This window comes from Microtus pennsylvanicus, chromosome X (genome assembly GCF_037038515.1).
Source record: "Microtus pennsylvanicus isolate mMicPen1 chromosome X, mMicPen1.hap1, whole genome shotgun sequence".
In the NCBI taxonomy this organism is placed as follows: Eukaryota; Metazoa; Chordata; class Mammalia; order Rodentia; family Cricetidae; genus Microtus; species Microtus pennsylvanicus.
In genome coordinates, this window is record NC_134601.1 from 74,447,271 (window position 1) to 74,466,191 (window position 18,921).

An 18,921-nucleotide genomic window follows, 5' to 3' on the forward strand; every position below is an offset into this window, starting at 1 on the left:
CACCACACATGGCACAAGTATAGGAGGCTTTAGTAACAGCGTTCATATCAATGTTCTATTCAGTTCTTTGCCACCATTTGGCTTCAGGTTTGATAATAATATTTGAATAATTTGCCACTAGCATTTTTAGATTCATTCACAGTTGCTATTTTTATGCCTACACTTCTAGTACATTAACTTGCTTCAGCTCACCACTAGAATAAAATTACCACTTAAAAAGATATCCAGAGGCAGTATATAGTTAGGTATTAAAGCACTTGTTCAGTATGTGTAAGACCCTGGGATTGATCCCTAGCATGAGAGATTCATTCAAAAATTCTGTGAAAAAGTCTCCACCAATACATTCTACACTGCCTACATCCTAGTTTATCCTAGTTTTGCATGAGAGATATTGAATAAAGTTTTCTATGCACTTATGTTTTAATAGCTTCATTCCTTCCCCATGCCCAAATAAAGCTATGACAGTAATAGCATGAAACAAAACAAATACAGTATGCCTCTCTTTAAGATCACGAAACCAATTGGAATAAGAATGTTGCACTCTACTGCTTCTTTTTAATATGTTTATATCAAATACTTATATATTTTTCTCACTAATATAAAAAAGACCTAAACAGAGGAGTTTCATTATTATATTTACATTTTGAAACCAACAGTATTCTTAGAAATTTAAAAAAAAATCCAAAGAATGAAACAAAACGAAATCACCAAACTGAATGCACAGCAGAGCAGTCATTTGTTCAAAAGAACTGCAAAAAAAAATAGAACTGCAGACCGTGACAGAGTGGTATTACAGAAACAAACAAACTCACAAAAAGAAGAATGCTCCTAAAATAATAATAAAAAAGTAAGTCCTTAGTGTTGCAAGAGCAAATCTAAAACAACTACAAATGTGAGAGTGTAGCTATATCAAATGAACATACAGTAATTAAACTCTGAAAGAGTTATTATTCTCTTCAGAGGTCACAATGTCAAAATAATTGCTCTTGCTGAGACGTGATCAACATCATGATCGTTTTGTTTCTTTCCTGAACTACAATTTGAGAATGAATTATTCCGTCCATAAAGCAGGAATACTTCCTAATACTCTAATTTGGAACTATAAGCATGAATTGTCCTTTAATCTGTAAGTCATAATTCCTCTGGTGGCTTCAAGTGTTTGTTTTATAAATAGAAGATTGTCATTTAGGGTCTGTAAGCTCAGGGCATCATGTTAAATTAACAACTGGCTCCATGAAATTTGCCAAATTTATGACATGCTACTAGCATATTATGAGTACTAACATAGCTCTTTCCACAGCCAAAATAAGAGTAATTTCAGCAAAAATATACTAAGTTAGTGACCCAATCCATATTTGTTAGCTGCAATACATATGCTGTAGTTGTTTAAGTAATTGTTTCTGATCAACCATTGTTACACTACAGGACTTGTAGTGTTTTGTTATTTTAGCTGTGATACATATTCTGTATGTGTGTATATATATATAGCTATAGAGATTAATACTTTGCATTGGTATGGGTCTTGGTTTATTGATACAAATTTAAGATCAATTTTGTTATGTGTATATTTCTGCTCTTGATTAAGGCATTGTGTTTGTGCAGCTCATTTAAAAAATGTAATGTATAATTTAAAACTACAGATAGTTAACAAGTAGTCATCTATAATGGTCAAGCTTGCAGTCATGTTACTTTGGTTTTCTAGATGTACAGAGATATATTTCAGATGGATAGTTATTAAGACTAACAGAATATGGCATTTAAAATGTTAAAGAACTTGGGACTTTTCATAACAATGAGACTCATCTGCTCCTGGCAGCACCAATTACTTCAAAAGGAAAATGGGCATCGAAGAGGCTGCTTATGGAGTTTGTTAAACAATCCATTTGGACACAAAACTGCTCTTGCCTGGACTGCTTGATGTTATGCTGTATGAACGGGACATGCAGGACCCGCAGTGATGGAGGAAGGTCATTGGCTAATAAAGGAACTGCCTTGGCCCATTTTATTGGTTAGAACATAGGTAGGTGGAGTAAACAGAACATAATGCTGGGAGGAAGAGGAAGTGAGCTCAGACTCCACAGCTCTCCTCTCGGGAGCAGACGCCTCAGAGAGACGCCATGCTCCCCGCTCCCGGGAAGATGCACACAATGAAGCTCCAACCCAGGATGGACATAGACTAGAATCTTCCCGGTAAGACCGGTGCTACACAGATGATAAGAAAATGGGCTAGTCCAGGTGCGAGAGTTAGCCTAGAAGAGGCTAGATAGAAATGGGCCAAGCAGTGTTTAAATGAATACAGTTTGTGTGTTGTTATTTCTGGCATAAGCTAGCCAAGCAGGCAGCTGGGGTGCTGGGGATGCAGCCCCGCCGCTCTTATTACTACACCACAGAAAAATGACTGCTGAACTTGCCTACAGGTGAGACAGTCCGTCAGGGTTCCTGCTTCATGAAAGAACTGTCACACATTTTGCAGGACACAGAAGAAAGCAACTGATGACCTTGCCAGTACAAGGCATAAGAGATCTTTAAATTTCCTGCTTCATGGAAATATCTGACAGATACTATGGGCCAGTAGGCTGAAGATGGGAGCCTACAATGTTACAGAAGAACTTCAGGTAACTGTCCAGGCAGCAAGACGTCTCTGTCAATTCTCGAGTTTTGGAAGTTGCTCATAATGTACTTCCTGTTAACTTAGGTAATATTATATCCTTCGGGAGTCTTTAATGGAGTTGAAGAATAGATAGTTATAGTTTTTCTTAGTTGTGATAAAAGATAAAGTAGATATAAATATTGTAAGTATAATTCTTGCTTGATAACTGTTTTGTATATTTAATTTTACTATGTTAAATTTAAAGTCTTTCTTTTTATTTAGACAAAAAAGGAACTCACCAAGGCCAGCTGGACTGGGTCTGAAAAAGCATGGGATAAAACCAAACTCGCTGAACATAGTGAATAATGAGGACTGCTGAGAACTCAAGAACAATGGCACTGGGTTTTGATCCTACTGCATGAACTGGCTTTGTGGGAGCCTAGGCTGTTTGGATGTTCACCTTACTAGTCCTGGAAGGAGGTGGGTGGTCCTTGGACTTCCCACAGGGCAGGGAACCAGGTCTGCTCTTCAGGCTGATGAGAGAGGGGGAGTTGATTGGGGGAGGGGGAGGAATATGGGAGGCGGTGGCGGGGAAGAGACAGAATCTTTAATAAATAAATAAATAAACTGTAAAATAAAAAAAAGAAAAGAAAAGGAAAGGTGATATGAGGTTTCCCTCTACATGCTATGAATATAGCTGAAAGTTAATTATGTAATAAGAAAATTCAACTCAGTTTATCTGTAAACAAAAAAACAAGACTATCCATTTCATAAATAGCCTTGTACCTGACTGAGAAGCCATTGATAAAGGCACTGGGACTTGTTTTTACGGCATGTTCTGGCTTTTGGGACTCTAGTCTATATGAATGCCCAGCTCCCTAGGCCTGGATGTACGGGGGGGGGGGGGGGGGGCTTGGACTTCCCACAGGGCAAGGTACCCTGCCCTCTCTCAAGCAGGGTGGGAGAGGGAGGAGGGGATGTGGGGGAACGGGAGGGGATTGGGAGGAGGAAAGGAAGTGTAAATAATTGAATGGAAAAATAAAAAATAAATAAACAGCCTTGCACATAATAGGTACTTACTAAATATATGCTGAAATGAATAACCAAATTAACTTAATAAGAAAACATCATGTGCTATAGATGTTATGTGTTCAAACTTTGTGCTCTAATTGGCTTATAAACTGAAACCAAAAACTAGTGTACTATGCATAAACTGTACTATGCAGTAAACTTTTTCTATGAATGAACTTCCTTTATGTCTTCCTCAAATTAAAACCTAGCAAGTACTCATAAATTTTTCCTCAAAATAAATTTAGAAGTTTAGTAGATTACAGGCTATTTTCAACATGGCAAGCTTCCCATTAACATCAATGTGTGTAGTGTGTGTGTGTGTGTGTGTGTGTGTGTGTGTGTGTGTGTGTATACTGGGAATAAATGTGTTATCCAAAGTTACTTATGTTTAAGGGTGAATGTCTTCTTAATAAACACAAAAACCTTTTATCATTTCAGATTAATTTTTGAAATAAATTCTTGCACAGGACAACACGCCAAAAAATAAAACTCTGAGCTAGAATATTCGACTAATTTAAAACTCATAACAGAAATAAAATGAAGCTTCTTCACATGGAAGCAAAACGTTCATCTATAATTACATATTTAATATCTCCCACTATTTTAGCTTGATCTCCTAGTATTATTCTAAAGAGTGCAAAACATCCTAGTGTTTACTAATAATACATGACTCAGATATGGCTATGAAAATTTGGGATTACTTGACAAGTGTTAGTACAAAACATTTATAATCTCAAATATTGTTTAAGTTAGTAACTATGATGAGAGATAATGTGATTATATACATGTGATAAATATAAAAATGAGTACATAATACATCCACAAAAATAGTAGCTCTTATATGCCTTGATATCATATGGTATATAATTCATAATTACTAAACACACAGCATAGTAAATCTGATCAATAATTCAGGATCAAAATGAATGATAAAGCATTTCTGTCTCATTTATTTAAAACACAAAACTTAAATAACTAATTTTACAAATGCCTTCAATAAGTCAAAAAAGATAGTCCTTCCTTGAAGTCTGACATATGTCTTCAAATGAATTTTTAGGGGACAACAACTGGGTAGAACTAAATTTCTTAATACTGAACTTAATGGAAATTGTATCAAAGTCAAGTTTCCCTAATATTGATACTGTTATATAGAAGAAAGTTTCAGTGTTTGTATGTATATACTTTCATAAGGATAGTCATCTAACATACATACAAAATAACAACTTATGGGTAGCTATGTTAAGCTTTCTTATGAATAATCTAATAGGGCATTAAACTCCACTATCTTTGGCCCACAGTATAGCTCAGGGTAGAGTACTTGCCTAGCAAGTATAAGGCTCTAGGGTCACTCTCCAGTAACACTGGGGAAAAAAACTGACTTATAATTCTTAGAATAGGGATTGTGTTGGCTTCATTTATATACCGCACTACTGAAGGCCAAAAAGAGATGATGATACAGTTTTACCCAATGACTGTGGAGTTGTTTTAATGACTTTATTTTAGTGCAACAGAGTATCACACAACTGATAGAGAATATAAATAATGCATTAGTGGTATAATAATTTAAATTTCTCCAAATACTGTTTGTTATGACAATACTATGCTATTTAGACAAATGTGGGAAACAGAATTCTACCAAAATATCTGAAAGCTCTGAATCTAACATATTGCTGTAAGCTATAATGGTTATAACTGTTAATCCAATACACCTTTTATACAAACCCATAAACACATGAGTGGAAAAATAGCACAGATGTTCATCTCTAATGCAATTTCCATTCAATTTCCTAAGTGCGGTCCCTGTGTGCAAACTAGCTTAACGTTATGTTTAGCTTGCAAATTCTTTTAATAAATAATGAATGCAATAAAACTAGAAGATCAATGGCAAGCTGAGAAATCATATAAAAAAAGCCTTTTGTGTTCAGGCTGTTGCCCATTTCAAACTTTAATCCAGAGACAGATCAATATTACTTCTTTTTTTTTCTTTTTAACCCATCACATAAATAGCACATAGACCAAATGTAACTTAAATGCTGTTACCAGTTGCCAGAAACCTGATAAGATCATAGGACACAGATGCAATTGAATGTTCAATACCTTAACATACACACTGCACTATATAGTAAGCAATAAATTGGTATAGAAATGAAAAAGGTCATACAGAAATAAAACCACTGTGTCATTATTTTTGAAACTTTCCAATGCTATTTATTTTCCAGTAGTGCAATTAAAAACTTTTCAACAGAGTTTTCACTAATATATTAAATAATCACAATGGCCAAAAGAGTACATAGATAGAAATAATTTCAACCTCAAGGTTCCTATGTAAAAAGAATTTTTAATTTTCAAAACTAATTTTAATTGATAGAATACATTATTCCTTTAATTAGGTAATGGGGAAGATACTTCATGTAAATTTGAGTTAGAATATTACTGAGACTTCAAATTAATTGGGGAAAATGAATCATATTTCTTAGTATACTTATGCTTCCATTAGAGAAGGAAAGATGGACTCTTGTCTTATCAAATCATTTAGACAAGCATTTGCTGTTTGAAAAGAGGGACCCAAGTCAATACCACATGTGCTGCACTAATGTACCAGTCTAAAGAACTAAATAATTTTATGGCATTAGTCTTCTTCCATTTATTAATTCTTGCCTATTTAGAACATTAGAACACTTCCCCTGGGCTTTCAGTAAAAGAAAACATTAAGAAGTCATAATTTATATCAGAACATAATTCATGTCAAAGAATCTAATTCAGCGTATTAAGCTGATACCTTTGTATGTGTATTTATGAGAGTTTTACGGCATGATTACAAATGATTTTACACTGGACTTAAAATTTCAGGGTTATGTCTTACAACTGCACACTTCGTGTAACTATAAGTAGCAGTTATGTTAAGAACAGAAATGAATTTAAATAATTTTGTAAAAACAATAAATACGTATATGATTATATTTATTCCACAAATGTGGATGTGATGTCTAATATATACAAAGTATTAGGATTAGTGATGTTTTATGATTAATATTACTGAAGTGAAATCATGATTCCTTAGACTTTATTGTATGTAAAGAATTCAGTTACTCTTTAAATATGCTATATTCAATTTTATATAAAATAATTTATGTTGAACCTTGTATCCTCAGTCTTGGTATAATAATTTCACCAATTATAATATATAAGTTTAGCATTAAAAAAGAAAGAGATGAGACATCACAGTAAAGACATGCACAGGTTTTAAACAAAGTTTTAAGAACCGAGATAACTATTCGGTTAAGTTCATAACTTTCTTTTCATACTTGACTATAGCACAAAAGCCACATTTGAACCTCTGAAATCACTACCTGAAGAGAAAGTTTTGGAAAGATTGGTTATCTGAACCTTATCATTTCACATTGTTTCTTGATGTCCTAGTCAAATTAACAATACACTGGTGTTTAAAGAATGTTATAAATTTCTATAAAGAGAATCTCCTTCTAAAAACCTATTCATTATATATGCTGATGATGAAGTTCCAGGTGTTGCACATGCTAGTCAGGTGACAGACCATCAAGCCACACCCCCAGCCTTAAATGTTGCTGTCTTAAAATATATATTCTTTGCAAAATTAAACAAATCAATGATGGAATTTCCTTTGAAATTTTTTTCATTTTCAAATATCTGATACTAATTTAAAAGTTGATCTCCTACAATATTGTCTCATCCATGTTTCATGTCAGTTGACACTGTTATTTTTCTCTGAAAATCAATATAATGAGACAAGAGGTTAAATGTGAAAGGAAGGAAGTTATGATGTTTAGTGAAGGGAAGTAACTTCAATATAATTATATGAATGTCCTCTAGGTGTATGCATATGCTCTTCTCTAGTCTAAGATATTAAACTACAGAGGTCACACTTATGGTTAAAAATGTTTTATGGTTCACAAAAATCATAATATAAATACATTATATATGCTAAGATGTAATAAAATTTTCTAAGGTTTTTTTCAGGCTCACAAAGTGAGGAAATGATTAATACACAATAAATAGACTGAAGGGGTTCCAAATCCCTTGGTAAAACTATATTGCAGCTGCATTAAGCCAACAAAAAGCTTATTAGTAAGGCTTTAAAAACTAACACCCTTCTATAATCAATTTGTATAGAGTATTATTCTACTTACAATGAAATTTTCAATGTGTTCCAATAATATATTACTAATTCTCGTTTTTTGTTTCATGATTAAATATTAATGGACCAGCATTATGAAGCATCTACTCTCTATTTAGGTTTCTAATATATTGTTTTGCCATTTTAAAAATGGTTAAAAAATAGTATGAAAATTAAAAATCCTTTTCAGAAAAATCTTATGACTGCTTTGATATTTTACTCTGATTTCTAAATAAAATAATATAAATGTAGTTGTTCTAGCAGAAAATGAAAAAAAGGGATGCCGCCACTTTAAAAGCTTCAATCTCTTTGACATTGCTGGCAGTGTATGGGAACATTAATGCATCTGTCATGATAACAAGCTAAGAATAACATCTAGACATCAAACCGAGCAGAGAATCCATCTGAAGTGATTCATTCAGATCTGTCTCATTGATTTATTAAACACAGGGCAACATCTGCAGCCTCACAGAGCCGCTTGGTGAAATTAATGCAAGATCAATTCAAATGGAAAAAAGTGTAAAAGAGATAAATCAAAACACAATTTGCATGCAGTCCCACAATCAGGCTTATTGGGTGCAAATGTTCAATTTCCCTTCCAAAGCAAATGTGTTTAAATGTTGTTTTATCTTTGTAGAATTGTGTGATCTGAAGTGACAGTGAAGAGTTTTGCAGGTTGAGCTGGTGAAACGGAAAAAAAGAGGACGAAAAAAATGCTACTAGAGACCTTTTGAATATGCAACAAGAATATCATTAATACCTAATTGTTTTGCTTTCAGGATGACTTTTAGCCATAAACACAATATAGTCAATTTTAGATCAACTAGGTTGGTTTAAGCACATTTGAAATACATGAAAGGGAAAATTCCAAATAGCATTTATCTTTGGAAACACTCTCTATATTGCCAGCTGAAAAGTATTGTGATTAGGAATCATCACAATTATACTCATCTACAAGAAGCATTTTTAAGGCACCCAAACAAAATAAGATTACTTAAAATAGCATTAAATAATTCAAACTTCATGACTTCTTCAAATAGCAGGAATTTTTTACATAAAAAGATATAAAAGACAATCACATTCTAATTACCTATTGACATTCATGTACTGTGTGTGCATTGAGAATAATATGACATATAAAGCTCCAAATATGTACTACTCTATCACGTGCCTCACCTACGATGTACATATGTGAGGTAAACATGAACAGTCAGTCAGTAACTAGAGTACCTAGCTATTTTTTTAAAAAGTAGGAAGAAATGTACATTTAAAATGAAGATAAACATTAAAGTTTTATACATTGACATATGACTGCAATGCTATAATTATAATATTAACAGCATTCTCTTAATACAAGACTAAAGATTGCTGTTATGTGGCTGATTTTAAGAGACAATGACTACCTCATCTCCACTCTATGAAATAAGAGACATGCATTCATTACCCAGATTCATTTCTATAACAGTTTCATTATCTATGAAAATAGCTGTAATACTAAGTACCAGCCCAGAAAAGTTACACAAGCTCTTTAAAAACTTGATGAAGCTGAATTTTATTGTCAATGCAAAACAACAGTCAACTATGTTAATCTGTATGGATTGTGAACGCTAACGGATGCATCGAGATTTAATGCAAAGTCAAATTCGTTGAGTGCTTACAATAACCATCTTTCTAGTATTTGAAAACAGTTTAAATATCATAATTGTCATTAAATTCACACTAAGTTACTCCAACATCAAAACCCCACGTGTTCTGTGTATATACTGTCAAGTAAAATCTAAGTGAACCATTGGGAATTTCAATTGTAAAGACAAATTTGTTTGAATAATGTCAAATAATGTCTCCAAATAATTATAGTAAGGTTTTCTTAATCATACACTCTTGTTTTTTACAATCATTTATTTACCTATACTTGTGACTGAATAACAGTTAATTAATTGTTCCCCCAAATGAAACAAAATGCTGATCCTGAAATCTGACAATGTTACTTTTATGTAGGCAAGTAGGGTAAAAGGAGATATCACTAGAATATATTGGTCTATTTGCATATTTAGTAAGAGCAATTTGTCATTCAGTATATGACTGCTCGTATACTAGGAAGAATGCAGTAAGGAAGATCCAGTACACAAAGAGTAGAGATTTTACACATAGGCTATCTGAATTTGCCATCTCTGCCATAAAAATTCCAAGTTTTCTTGTAAAGCAATGAAACAAAAATGTCTTCAAAATCTTAAAAGAAGATATTTTTGCATAATTGGGGATCTCTGAATCATCATTTTCTTAAAAATTGTCAGAATAATGTCTTCATTACTAAGTTTCAAGTAAAAGAACAGAAAGAGAAATGTTGTACAGCCCTTTTCAAAGGCATCAGTGCAATGATAAAAAGCTCATCTTACCTAATAGAAAAATAAATGATCACGAGTTTTGTTGCACTATTCTCTAGCAGTTAAAGTGCACATAATTTCACAACTTCTTTTCTGAGAAGACAACTTTGAGTGTTTCAACAACTGACTAAAATAAATGATACTAATAGAGTTCTTATCATGAGTACTATTAAAAATGGTTATATATACATATAGATATTGATCACTCATATTTCTTCAGTGTGGATTGCACTGAACCATATCAAAAAGCAACTTCAACGCAATACATTAGAGTTTCTGAAAATTAGAAATTTGAAATGATCAATTTTATATGAGATAACATAGAGAAGAGTACAAATTAAAACATTCTAGTCAGGAAACATACTCGTCACCACGTATTTGACAAAGAAGAAGAAGTATGCTTATTATTCGGGAAAAAAAATGCCAAAAGTATCATTACAATAATAGGCCTTCGACAGAATCTTACGAAATTATATCCATCAGAATGTGTTTACACTCAACTGAATGTATACTTTTTCCCCTGTACTCTCCTCCCCTTCACCTTTAGCTAGAAGAGGTAAGTCATGAATCCTGAGGAAGAATCCTCTTTAGGCAAGTCTCCATTGGGAACATCACTCATCTTCCTGGGTATGTTTATTTGATCTCCCCTCCTTATGACAGAATTCTGCTCTTTTACTGCATTTCTTTTCTCTTAATGACCTGTGTCTCACGGTCTTTATGCTATTATTCTGAACCTAGTGCCTATTTATACCCCTTAGTTTTCTTTTTACTGAATTAAAGTCACAGAAATATTTTAGACCTGAACACTAACTTCAGATTGTATTTAAAGTAATAGATCATATAAACAATGACATCTACAGTCATGAAGCCTTTCTCATAAGCATCAAATTTTGCAAATTTATTAACACATTTATGAGGGTATTTGCATCAGTAAAATTTGCTCATGTTATTTTATCATTAATTAGATTCATTACAGTAATTGTACTTTTCTCTATCAAAAATTATAATGTATTTGTTATATGTATTTCTGTCTGGTTGTTTTCCTCACCTTCTTTGTGTATTGTATACATAAAATATTTTTCATAATTTTCACAATTGTAGATTCTAATGCTTGCAAGACAATTATTCAAAACATATTATAAAATGTAACAGAATGCACAAAGCATTGTCACAAATTATTTCCTCATATTTAATACTTTCCTATAATTGTTTTATATGAAATCAAGTAAAACTGTTGGATATGAAAATTATAAGGAATAAAGCTTAATCAGATGAAAACAGTAACCTAAAACATATTATAGCAGAGTCCCAAAACAGTATAAAATTACCTATCTCAGAATACTAAGTAATTTATCATTTTTCTCTTTGGTATCTCTCAATTTAAGAAAAGTTTTTATTCATGAAAACAATCAAAATCACAATAAAATGATAACCTGTTTACTTTTAGAGTGAAACCCATAAATATTTTTCAAAAATGAATGAAAGAATCAATTATTCACAAAGGAAAATAATACCTGTATAAAGTTTTGCACTTTAGGAATAAACATTTGGGGGAGGGGAAGGGAGTCTAAGACAAGGAAAGGAGGAAGCAGAGAGATGGTGAAGGAGAAAGATGAAAATGGCTTTTCCTGTCTGCAGTTATTTGTCATGAGTGTGTCTGAATATCCGTAAAGGAATCACATGGCTTCCATCAGAACTTCTAGTAGCTCACTGAGTTTGTCTATTAGTAATATTCTTTGCAGTCAAAATAAAAGTTTTCGATTTTTTATAAAATATTTCTATTTTAAAACCATGAAGGAGGTTTTCACCCTTTGAGTTTTAAAGCCATTAAGAAAATGTTCATCTTTGGAGTGCTTCACCCTATACCTTATGAAAAGTTCATCTATAAGCCAGGTTTGTATGCCTCACATGCGAATCAGGTAGGAACTTCCATATGAACTGGTTTCTGTTCGGTTGCTTGCACACAGAAGATCATTGCTCAAAAGAACAAGAAAGGATTCTCTTATAAGTTCTGTAGCACTGTTATTTATTGTACTAGTAAGCAACAGTTTGCCTATGCATTGCCAGTACATTTCCGCTAAAGACAGCAATTTGGATTTTACAACTGACATGACAATGTAGTTGCAGTTTCAGTCCACAGACCCAGAAATGTAATCATTTAAAGTCATAGACCTCAGCAGAAGTTCTTTATAAAATGATAAACTATGTTACTGCTTTACAGCAAAGCTCTTTGCCCCCTTTTCCATCCATGAATTGCGATTTCTCCATTTGTATATTAATCTCATATGTCAAATGATTACTTTCTTGAGATATTGCCAGACAAGAAATGGAATAAACATTGAGAAGCCTAAATTATATTTTTGAATGTCAAATTTCTCAAAGTAGTTTCTTTTTCTTTTCATTCCCCTAAGTGGCTTCGGAGTGCAAATGAACATTTAGTCTCCAATATACTTCTAAACTGTGATGTGGAGGGGATATACTTATGACCTGAGAAGCTATCTACTACTGGTTAAACAATCCTCTCTTAGGAGAAATGGGATTCTTCCAACTGGTTTGTCTGCGGTGGAGGCGCTGGTAGATTCTCTCAAAAAGAAAAAATTTTTAAAAAAGCCTACTAACTTCAGCACCAAGCTTCTGCCTAGTCTTAGCCCCAGTTTTTCATGCCCCACATTAACCTCTGCAGGTGGCCCAAAAGGGAGGATTCCAGGAAAATGGCATCTGTTCTAGCCGTTTTGTAAAAAATAAGACTCATCTACTTTTCCGTGCACCAGGGAGCTTTGCACAGCGGGCGTGAGCATATGTCCTTACTAGAGGCACCTCTACAAGACAGCGCGTGTCACAGGCACACACACACACACACACACACACACACACACCTCCACCATCACAGCACACGCATCCCATACACTTTCACAACAAACATACAGGATGGGGATCAAATCACCCTCTGGGATGGATTCTCGACTTCCGTTCCCCTGCAGCCCCTAAACGCTGTTTTCTCAGTTGCCAGCTTAGGAGCCCAGGTTACAGCTCAGCTAGCCCCCAATCACAACCACAACCTCAACCCCAAGAAAGCCCTTAGTGTCCGTGTTCAGCAGAAAAACTGTCCGACCCGTATGGCCACAAAAGAGCAGGAAAGAACATCAAATAAAGAAAATAACTACCACAAGCAGCCAAAAAAGCCATGCAAGACATAAGCGAAAGACTGTAAAGTTTCAGTGGAGGATTGCAGCTGAAGTTTGTGCGGGACTCTTTCAGACTGGAGTCCTACCACTGAGCGCAGCCTAGAAAGGACTGCCAACTAACGAGCCCTTCTAATCCTCTCTACCCCGCCGAGAACAGTGCGAAGAAGCAGGACTTAGACTCTATAGACAAAGTTAGATGAGAGTGATAAGACATGCAGAAGAGGGTAAGAAGCGAGAGAGTCAAGAAATGATTGTCTCACCTGGCATTTGTGCAATCGGTGAACAAAGTTTCGAAGTCTTTTCTGGTGATGAGTTTGCAGCGGTTCACCCCTGGCTGAATGGCCCCCAGCCCACGAAGGATTCGAACTTGCTCCACGGTACACACCACAGGGGATATGTCCAGTCTCTTCAGTTTAGTGTACACCGTGTGCAACCCTCCCACCAGGTGCTTGAGGAAAAGATCAAAGACTTGCGGAAGGCAGATCAGTTCCTGGCCGTCCATCAGGAATGAAGCCACCTTCACTCCGTGCATGTCGACCATCCGGCACTCGTTACTGTTGGTGTTGCTGCTGCCACCGCTGCCACCACCGATCCCGCCACCCCCGACACTGCCACTGTGATTATTGGCCATGAAACTGTTGATCAGATTAGGGGCTAGACGCGGGGGCTCCCCTGGAGACGAATACAGAGGTTCAGCGCGGAATAAACCCCCCGGGACGCCGGCGCTGCTGGAAGTTGCAGAGATCACCGGAGGTGCAGAGACAGCCATGGTCACTCTGTCTGGAGCCTAGCTCTTTGGGCCCTCGCTTACTCGCCCTGACTCCTCTAGGTCCCCTCGCACTCACTCACTGACTCTCTATATCTTTCCCAGGCACGTTCCCACTCTCAGAACAGTTTGTAAGTCAGAAGCAGGCTGGCTGCGGCTCCAGCTCATCCACCACCCTACACACACAGTGAGCTGCCTCGACCCGCGGCGGCCCTAGAGCCCACCCCCACCACACCCCCTCCCGAGACTGGCAGCGCCCCCCAGCCAATGGGCCCCACCCCCTCAGCGCCCGCGTGCGCCGAATGGCTGCCGCCAGCGAGGGGTGGAGACTCCCCAGCCAGCCCCTGCCTACCTGAGGCCGTGCGGGCTTTCAGTAAATGGAAGTGGAGCACGAGAAGGGGGCGGTGTAGGACCTTCGCCAACCGCCTGGCCTTCTGAGCAGAGTCCGATTGTCATGCACAGGTCTCGGAGGAAACTAGGTTTCCAAGCTGTCTTCTCCCAAGTAGAGAATTAGTGGGGGGTCACAAGCGGGACTAGAATGTGTTTCCTTCACCCCACACCTCCAGCCATCCCGCACCGAGTTTGGTGGAGGAAAGTGACTTAGCTCTAATTCCTTGAGCACATTTCTCCCGAAATCAGCGGGGCGCAGAGGTGCCTCCACTGAAGATCCAGGAGAAAGAGTTCAGTGAGTTCACAAGTGAACAACTCAGCCTTTCTCCTAGGCACCTCGCTCACTTGCTGTGATTTCGTCCTCATCCGCCGCCCACAGGTCCGCTTCCCAGACTTCTCCAACTCCTTTCCTTTAAGAGTTGCTGGGCGCGACTTTGCTGCTACTCAGGGGCATTCAGGAAGCGCGGTGGGGGGCCTCAGCGGCAGATGGGAAGATTGTTTTACAGCTTCCGCCACTGTCCTGAAACAGACAAGGGTTTTGTTTTGTTTTGTTTTGTGTGTCCGTGAGGGGGCGGGGAGGAGGGGGAGCGCTTATATGAGTGTGTGTGTGTGTGTGTGTGTGTGTGTGTGTGTGTGTGTGTGTGTGTGTGTCTGTGTCTGTGTCTGTGTGTGTGTCTGTGTGTGCGCGTGTGCGCGCGCGCGCCCATACAGGCATGCGCTCTTGTACCCTAGTCTTGAAAGCATCTTGCTCTAAAGTTACCTAATGACTCAAAACCTTACATAGTTTATAGGGACAGTTGTTAACACTCTGGAACATGGCTTTTTTTTTCTCCCTCAAAAACAGGATCAGAAGACCAGTGAGTGGCCCTGGCATTCCAAAGACTCTATATCTTAAATGGTAGCTCAGGGTTCTTCCTCTACCTATCAAATGCTCTGCACTTAACAACTAGAACACACAGGAAATAAAATGCCTGAGTAGGGTACGGTTGCCTGAAGAAAAGCATTATTATTTCCACACAACAGATCACAGTTAAGACACCTTATCCTAGTTGTTTAAATTCCTTGTCAAGGTTTGATTGAACTACCGAGTATTCATTTCACTATCCTTTCCTGGAAAAGCTGGTAGATACTGTGTTGAATTCAGGCTTCATTTCTTTACAAAAGTTACCACCAACATAGCTACATAACTTTTCTGATTCTCTTTCAGAACATAAATAATTTTAGAAACTTGATGAGTTTTATTAGTGCTAGTTGTACTTACCAGTATCTAAGACGGGGAGTAGGAATGTTCCTTTTCCTCACTTCCTAAGTCAAAAATGCCCTAAGTAAGAGATTTTGTCTCTATCTACAAGCTTGTATTACAAATGTTCTTTTGAATCTCTTCATAGTGTCTTATTTCAAATTGAATGAGGTCAAAATGTGAAGAAGTAGTGATGATAGTGCCTTTTGGAATACAGGAATAAGCAACTCTAACAACAGATTGGCATGAAATTGTTTTTGCTCACTTGCTACAGTCTTGGAAGAAAAATGAGAAGATATGAGGCATTGAGAAGATAGAGCAGAGCAAAAAAGGTTTCCACAACAAAAACAGTATAACATCACTGACATATTTGTTAGTGTTTATTAATTGTTACTTTTTAAAAGAAATGTAAAATCTGTGCAAGAGATGTTTTGACAGAATATCTCTTAACGATGTAGTGAAACAACTTACCTCTGGTTATATTGCAGTAAAAATTTCCAGGAGAGTAAATGTGATACAAAGTTTGATTTGAAAAAACTCTAATTATACTGGTGATCAGGACAAGCAGCTCCCTGTTATACTGCTGCAACTGCATTAGGAAGACTTTTATAGTCAATGGGAATGTTCAGCAACAGGACATTATAGGGATGTTTGATTATTTCATAATTAAGCAGTTATTAAATATAGAATGAAAAACTGGAACAAGTTGTAATCATTGCTTTTGTATTAGAAAACAAATACATTTTGATGTTCAAAGAGAGCTTGGAAGAATTAAAAGTCATATATTTTCATGTAATAGGTTTGTAGCAATGTTTTGTAGCCAGAAATTAATGCTAATTGGACAGTGATCATTGAAGGATTGGCAGTTCTTGCAAGCCTTAAATGGACAAAATACTCTTGGTTTCATTACTTGTATGTCTTTCCATTTCAGTCCTGTAGAAAATAAACATGGTCGTTTCAAGTCATGATTGTAACTTAAAAAACAGCTCGATCCAGACTCCAGATGATGTGCCTCTGCGTTTCTTGATGCTTTGATGGCTTTATTTCTGTTACTACTATCTATGCTTTGAGACTGAGATAGTCGGATTCCACATACAGAGTTTCATTTTATTCTCTTTTGATGTTACTACTTTCAATAAACAACATATTTCTAAATAAGCCTGAGTTTCTACAAAACCTGAAGAAGTCTTACATATCAACACCTTGTAAGTTGGGAAATAAATGAAGAAGTATAAAATCTTAAGGGCTATAGTAAACAGAGTACCTTTGGGAGACGATATGAGCTACATGAACAATAAGGAAATATTCAAGGTTTGTGAATTCATACCAGATAGAAGCTAGCCACTGAAGTAAATATGAATAAAATTAATTCAGGCAGATAGCATTTCTTATAAGTGAGAGTTCTAGATGGCACTACTTCTAGTACAATGAATTTAATTATTTAATGTCCTAAAACAGAACAGCTACTGCTTCTTTACCTTAATTTGAAATTCACATTTTATTATAATTCATATTCAATTAGGAGGGGATACTTATTTGTAAACATTAGCAAAATGTACCACTTTTTTGGCATAGCCTATGAAATGAAGATACCGCAATAAATATAAATTTTAAAAGATGTATTTATCTTTACATGTTTGTCTGCCTATATGTGCACCACCATATGCAGACCTGGTACCCACAGAGGCCAGAAGAGGGCATTAAAGTCCCCTAAAACAAGACTTAAAGACAGTTTTAAGCTGCCATGTGGCTTCTGGAAATCAAGCTTGTGTCCTTTGCAAATCCTCCTAACTGCTGATCTGTTCTCCAGCTCTATGTTTTTATTTATTACATGTTATTTCTTTAGTGTGTATTCAGAGTCAGTTCTTTCTTTCTGCCTTGTCAGTCTGAGATCCAGCTCAAGTCCTCAGGCTCAACAAGTGCCTTAACCTTAACATATGTGCAGTATATTTTGATCATATCCACCCCCCACTACACTATTCAACTCCTCCCAGACCACCACCACCACATCCCCCTGCCAACTCATGTCGTCTTTTTTAACTCCACTTACTACTACCCCAATTTACGTGTGGATACAGGGATGTACACTGAAGAATGAAGACCAGACCTGTATTCCATATAAGAATTTTACACATACACACACACACACACGTGCTAGCTTGAATAGAACTGGAAAATATCCGGGACTATTTGAAGGGGCACACATTTAAGCACATCCCAAGGAAATGATACTACTATTTGAAACCCACAGAGATATCCTGTGGGTGTTCCCCACAGACACAATCTATTCCCAAGACACTGGCTGCAAAATGATCATCTATACTGTGCTCCTTTTCCACTTTCAGTTACAAGGTTATATTGAAGATGAATTCTAAGGAAGGTTAAAGTGGAAGAGATGGGACATTAGGACAAGAAAAGAATTTGTTAGGTCTGGAGATTTTGCTCAAAAGTTAAGAGCAGTGGTTGTTCTTCCAGAGGACCTAATTCCCAGCATCCGCATGGCAACTCACAGCTATCTTCGACTCCAGTTCCAAGGGATCCGAAATCCTCATGCAGACATACATGCAGGCAAAGCACAAATGCACATTTAAAAAAATAAGTAAATAATTTTTAAAATAAAAGAATTTGTCAAAATCAAGAGAATTAACAACTAAAAATGAGAGGATTAAAGGAAAAATGATTGTTTTCTAACTGAAATACAAAAACATCTTTTAAATTACTCACAAAATACAGGTCTTATGTTTTGTTGATATTTATGGGAGACCTGCTTTTTCTTAAGCAGAATCAGAGGAGCAGTTTGGGGCGTGGGAACAGAGAGGGGTTAGGAGGAGGTACAGGTAGGAGAGGAGGGAGGGGAAATTGCAGTCAGGTTGTAAAATAAATAAATTTATAAAAATACAGATCTTTTCTATCCTTTAGTACTACCCTGTCTAGGCATAATAGACAGTGGAATATAGGGTATCATACGTTAAAGAATTTAATTAAAATTTATTCTTTAAAACGAAATTTCATTTATACTTCATGATGTACTTCCCCCTTAGAACTATTCAGATTGGAACCATTTGAACTTCATCTGGAATCCTACTAATACTAGATATGGTTTCATTTGCTGACTCCCTGTAGAATTCACAGGAGCATCTGC

At 36.3% G+C, this 18,921-nt stretch overlaps 1 protein-coding gene across 1 annotated transcript in view; it reads right to left on the bottom strand.

The window, feature by feature from the left end:
• The window catches only part of Dach2 (dachshund family transcription factor 2), a 511,747-nt gene extending 497,409 nt beyond the window's left edge, over positions 1 to 14,338 (bottom strand). The window contains exon 1 of the mRNA XM_075956831.1: positions 13,644 to 14,338. Within this exon, the coding sequence (XP_075812946.1) occupies positions 13,644 to 14,152 (509 nt within the window). The 5' untranslated portion in view covers positions 14,153 to 14,338. The remainder of the gene's footprint in view (positions 1 to 13,643) is intronic.
• Between the last annotated feature and the right edge of the window lie 4,583 nt (positions 14,339 to 18,921).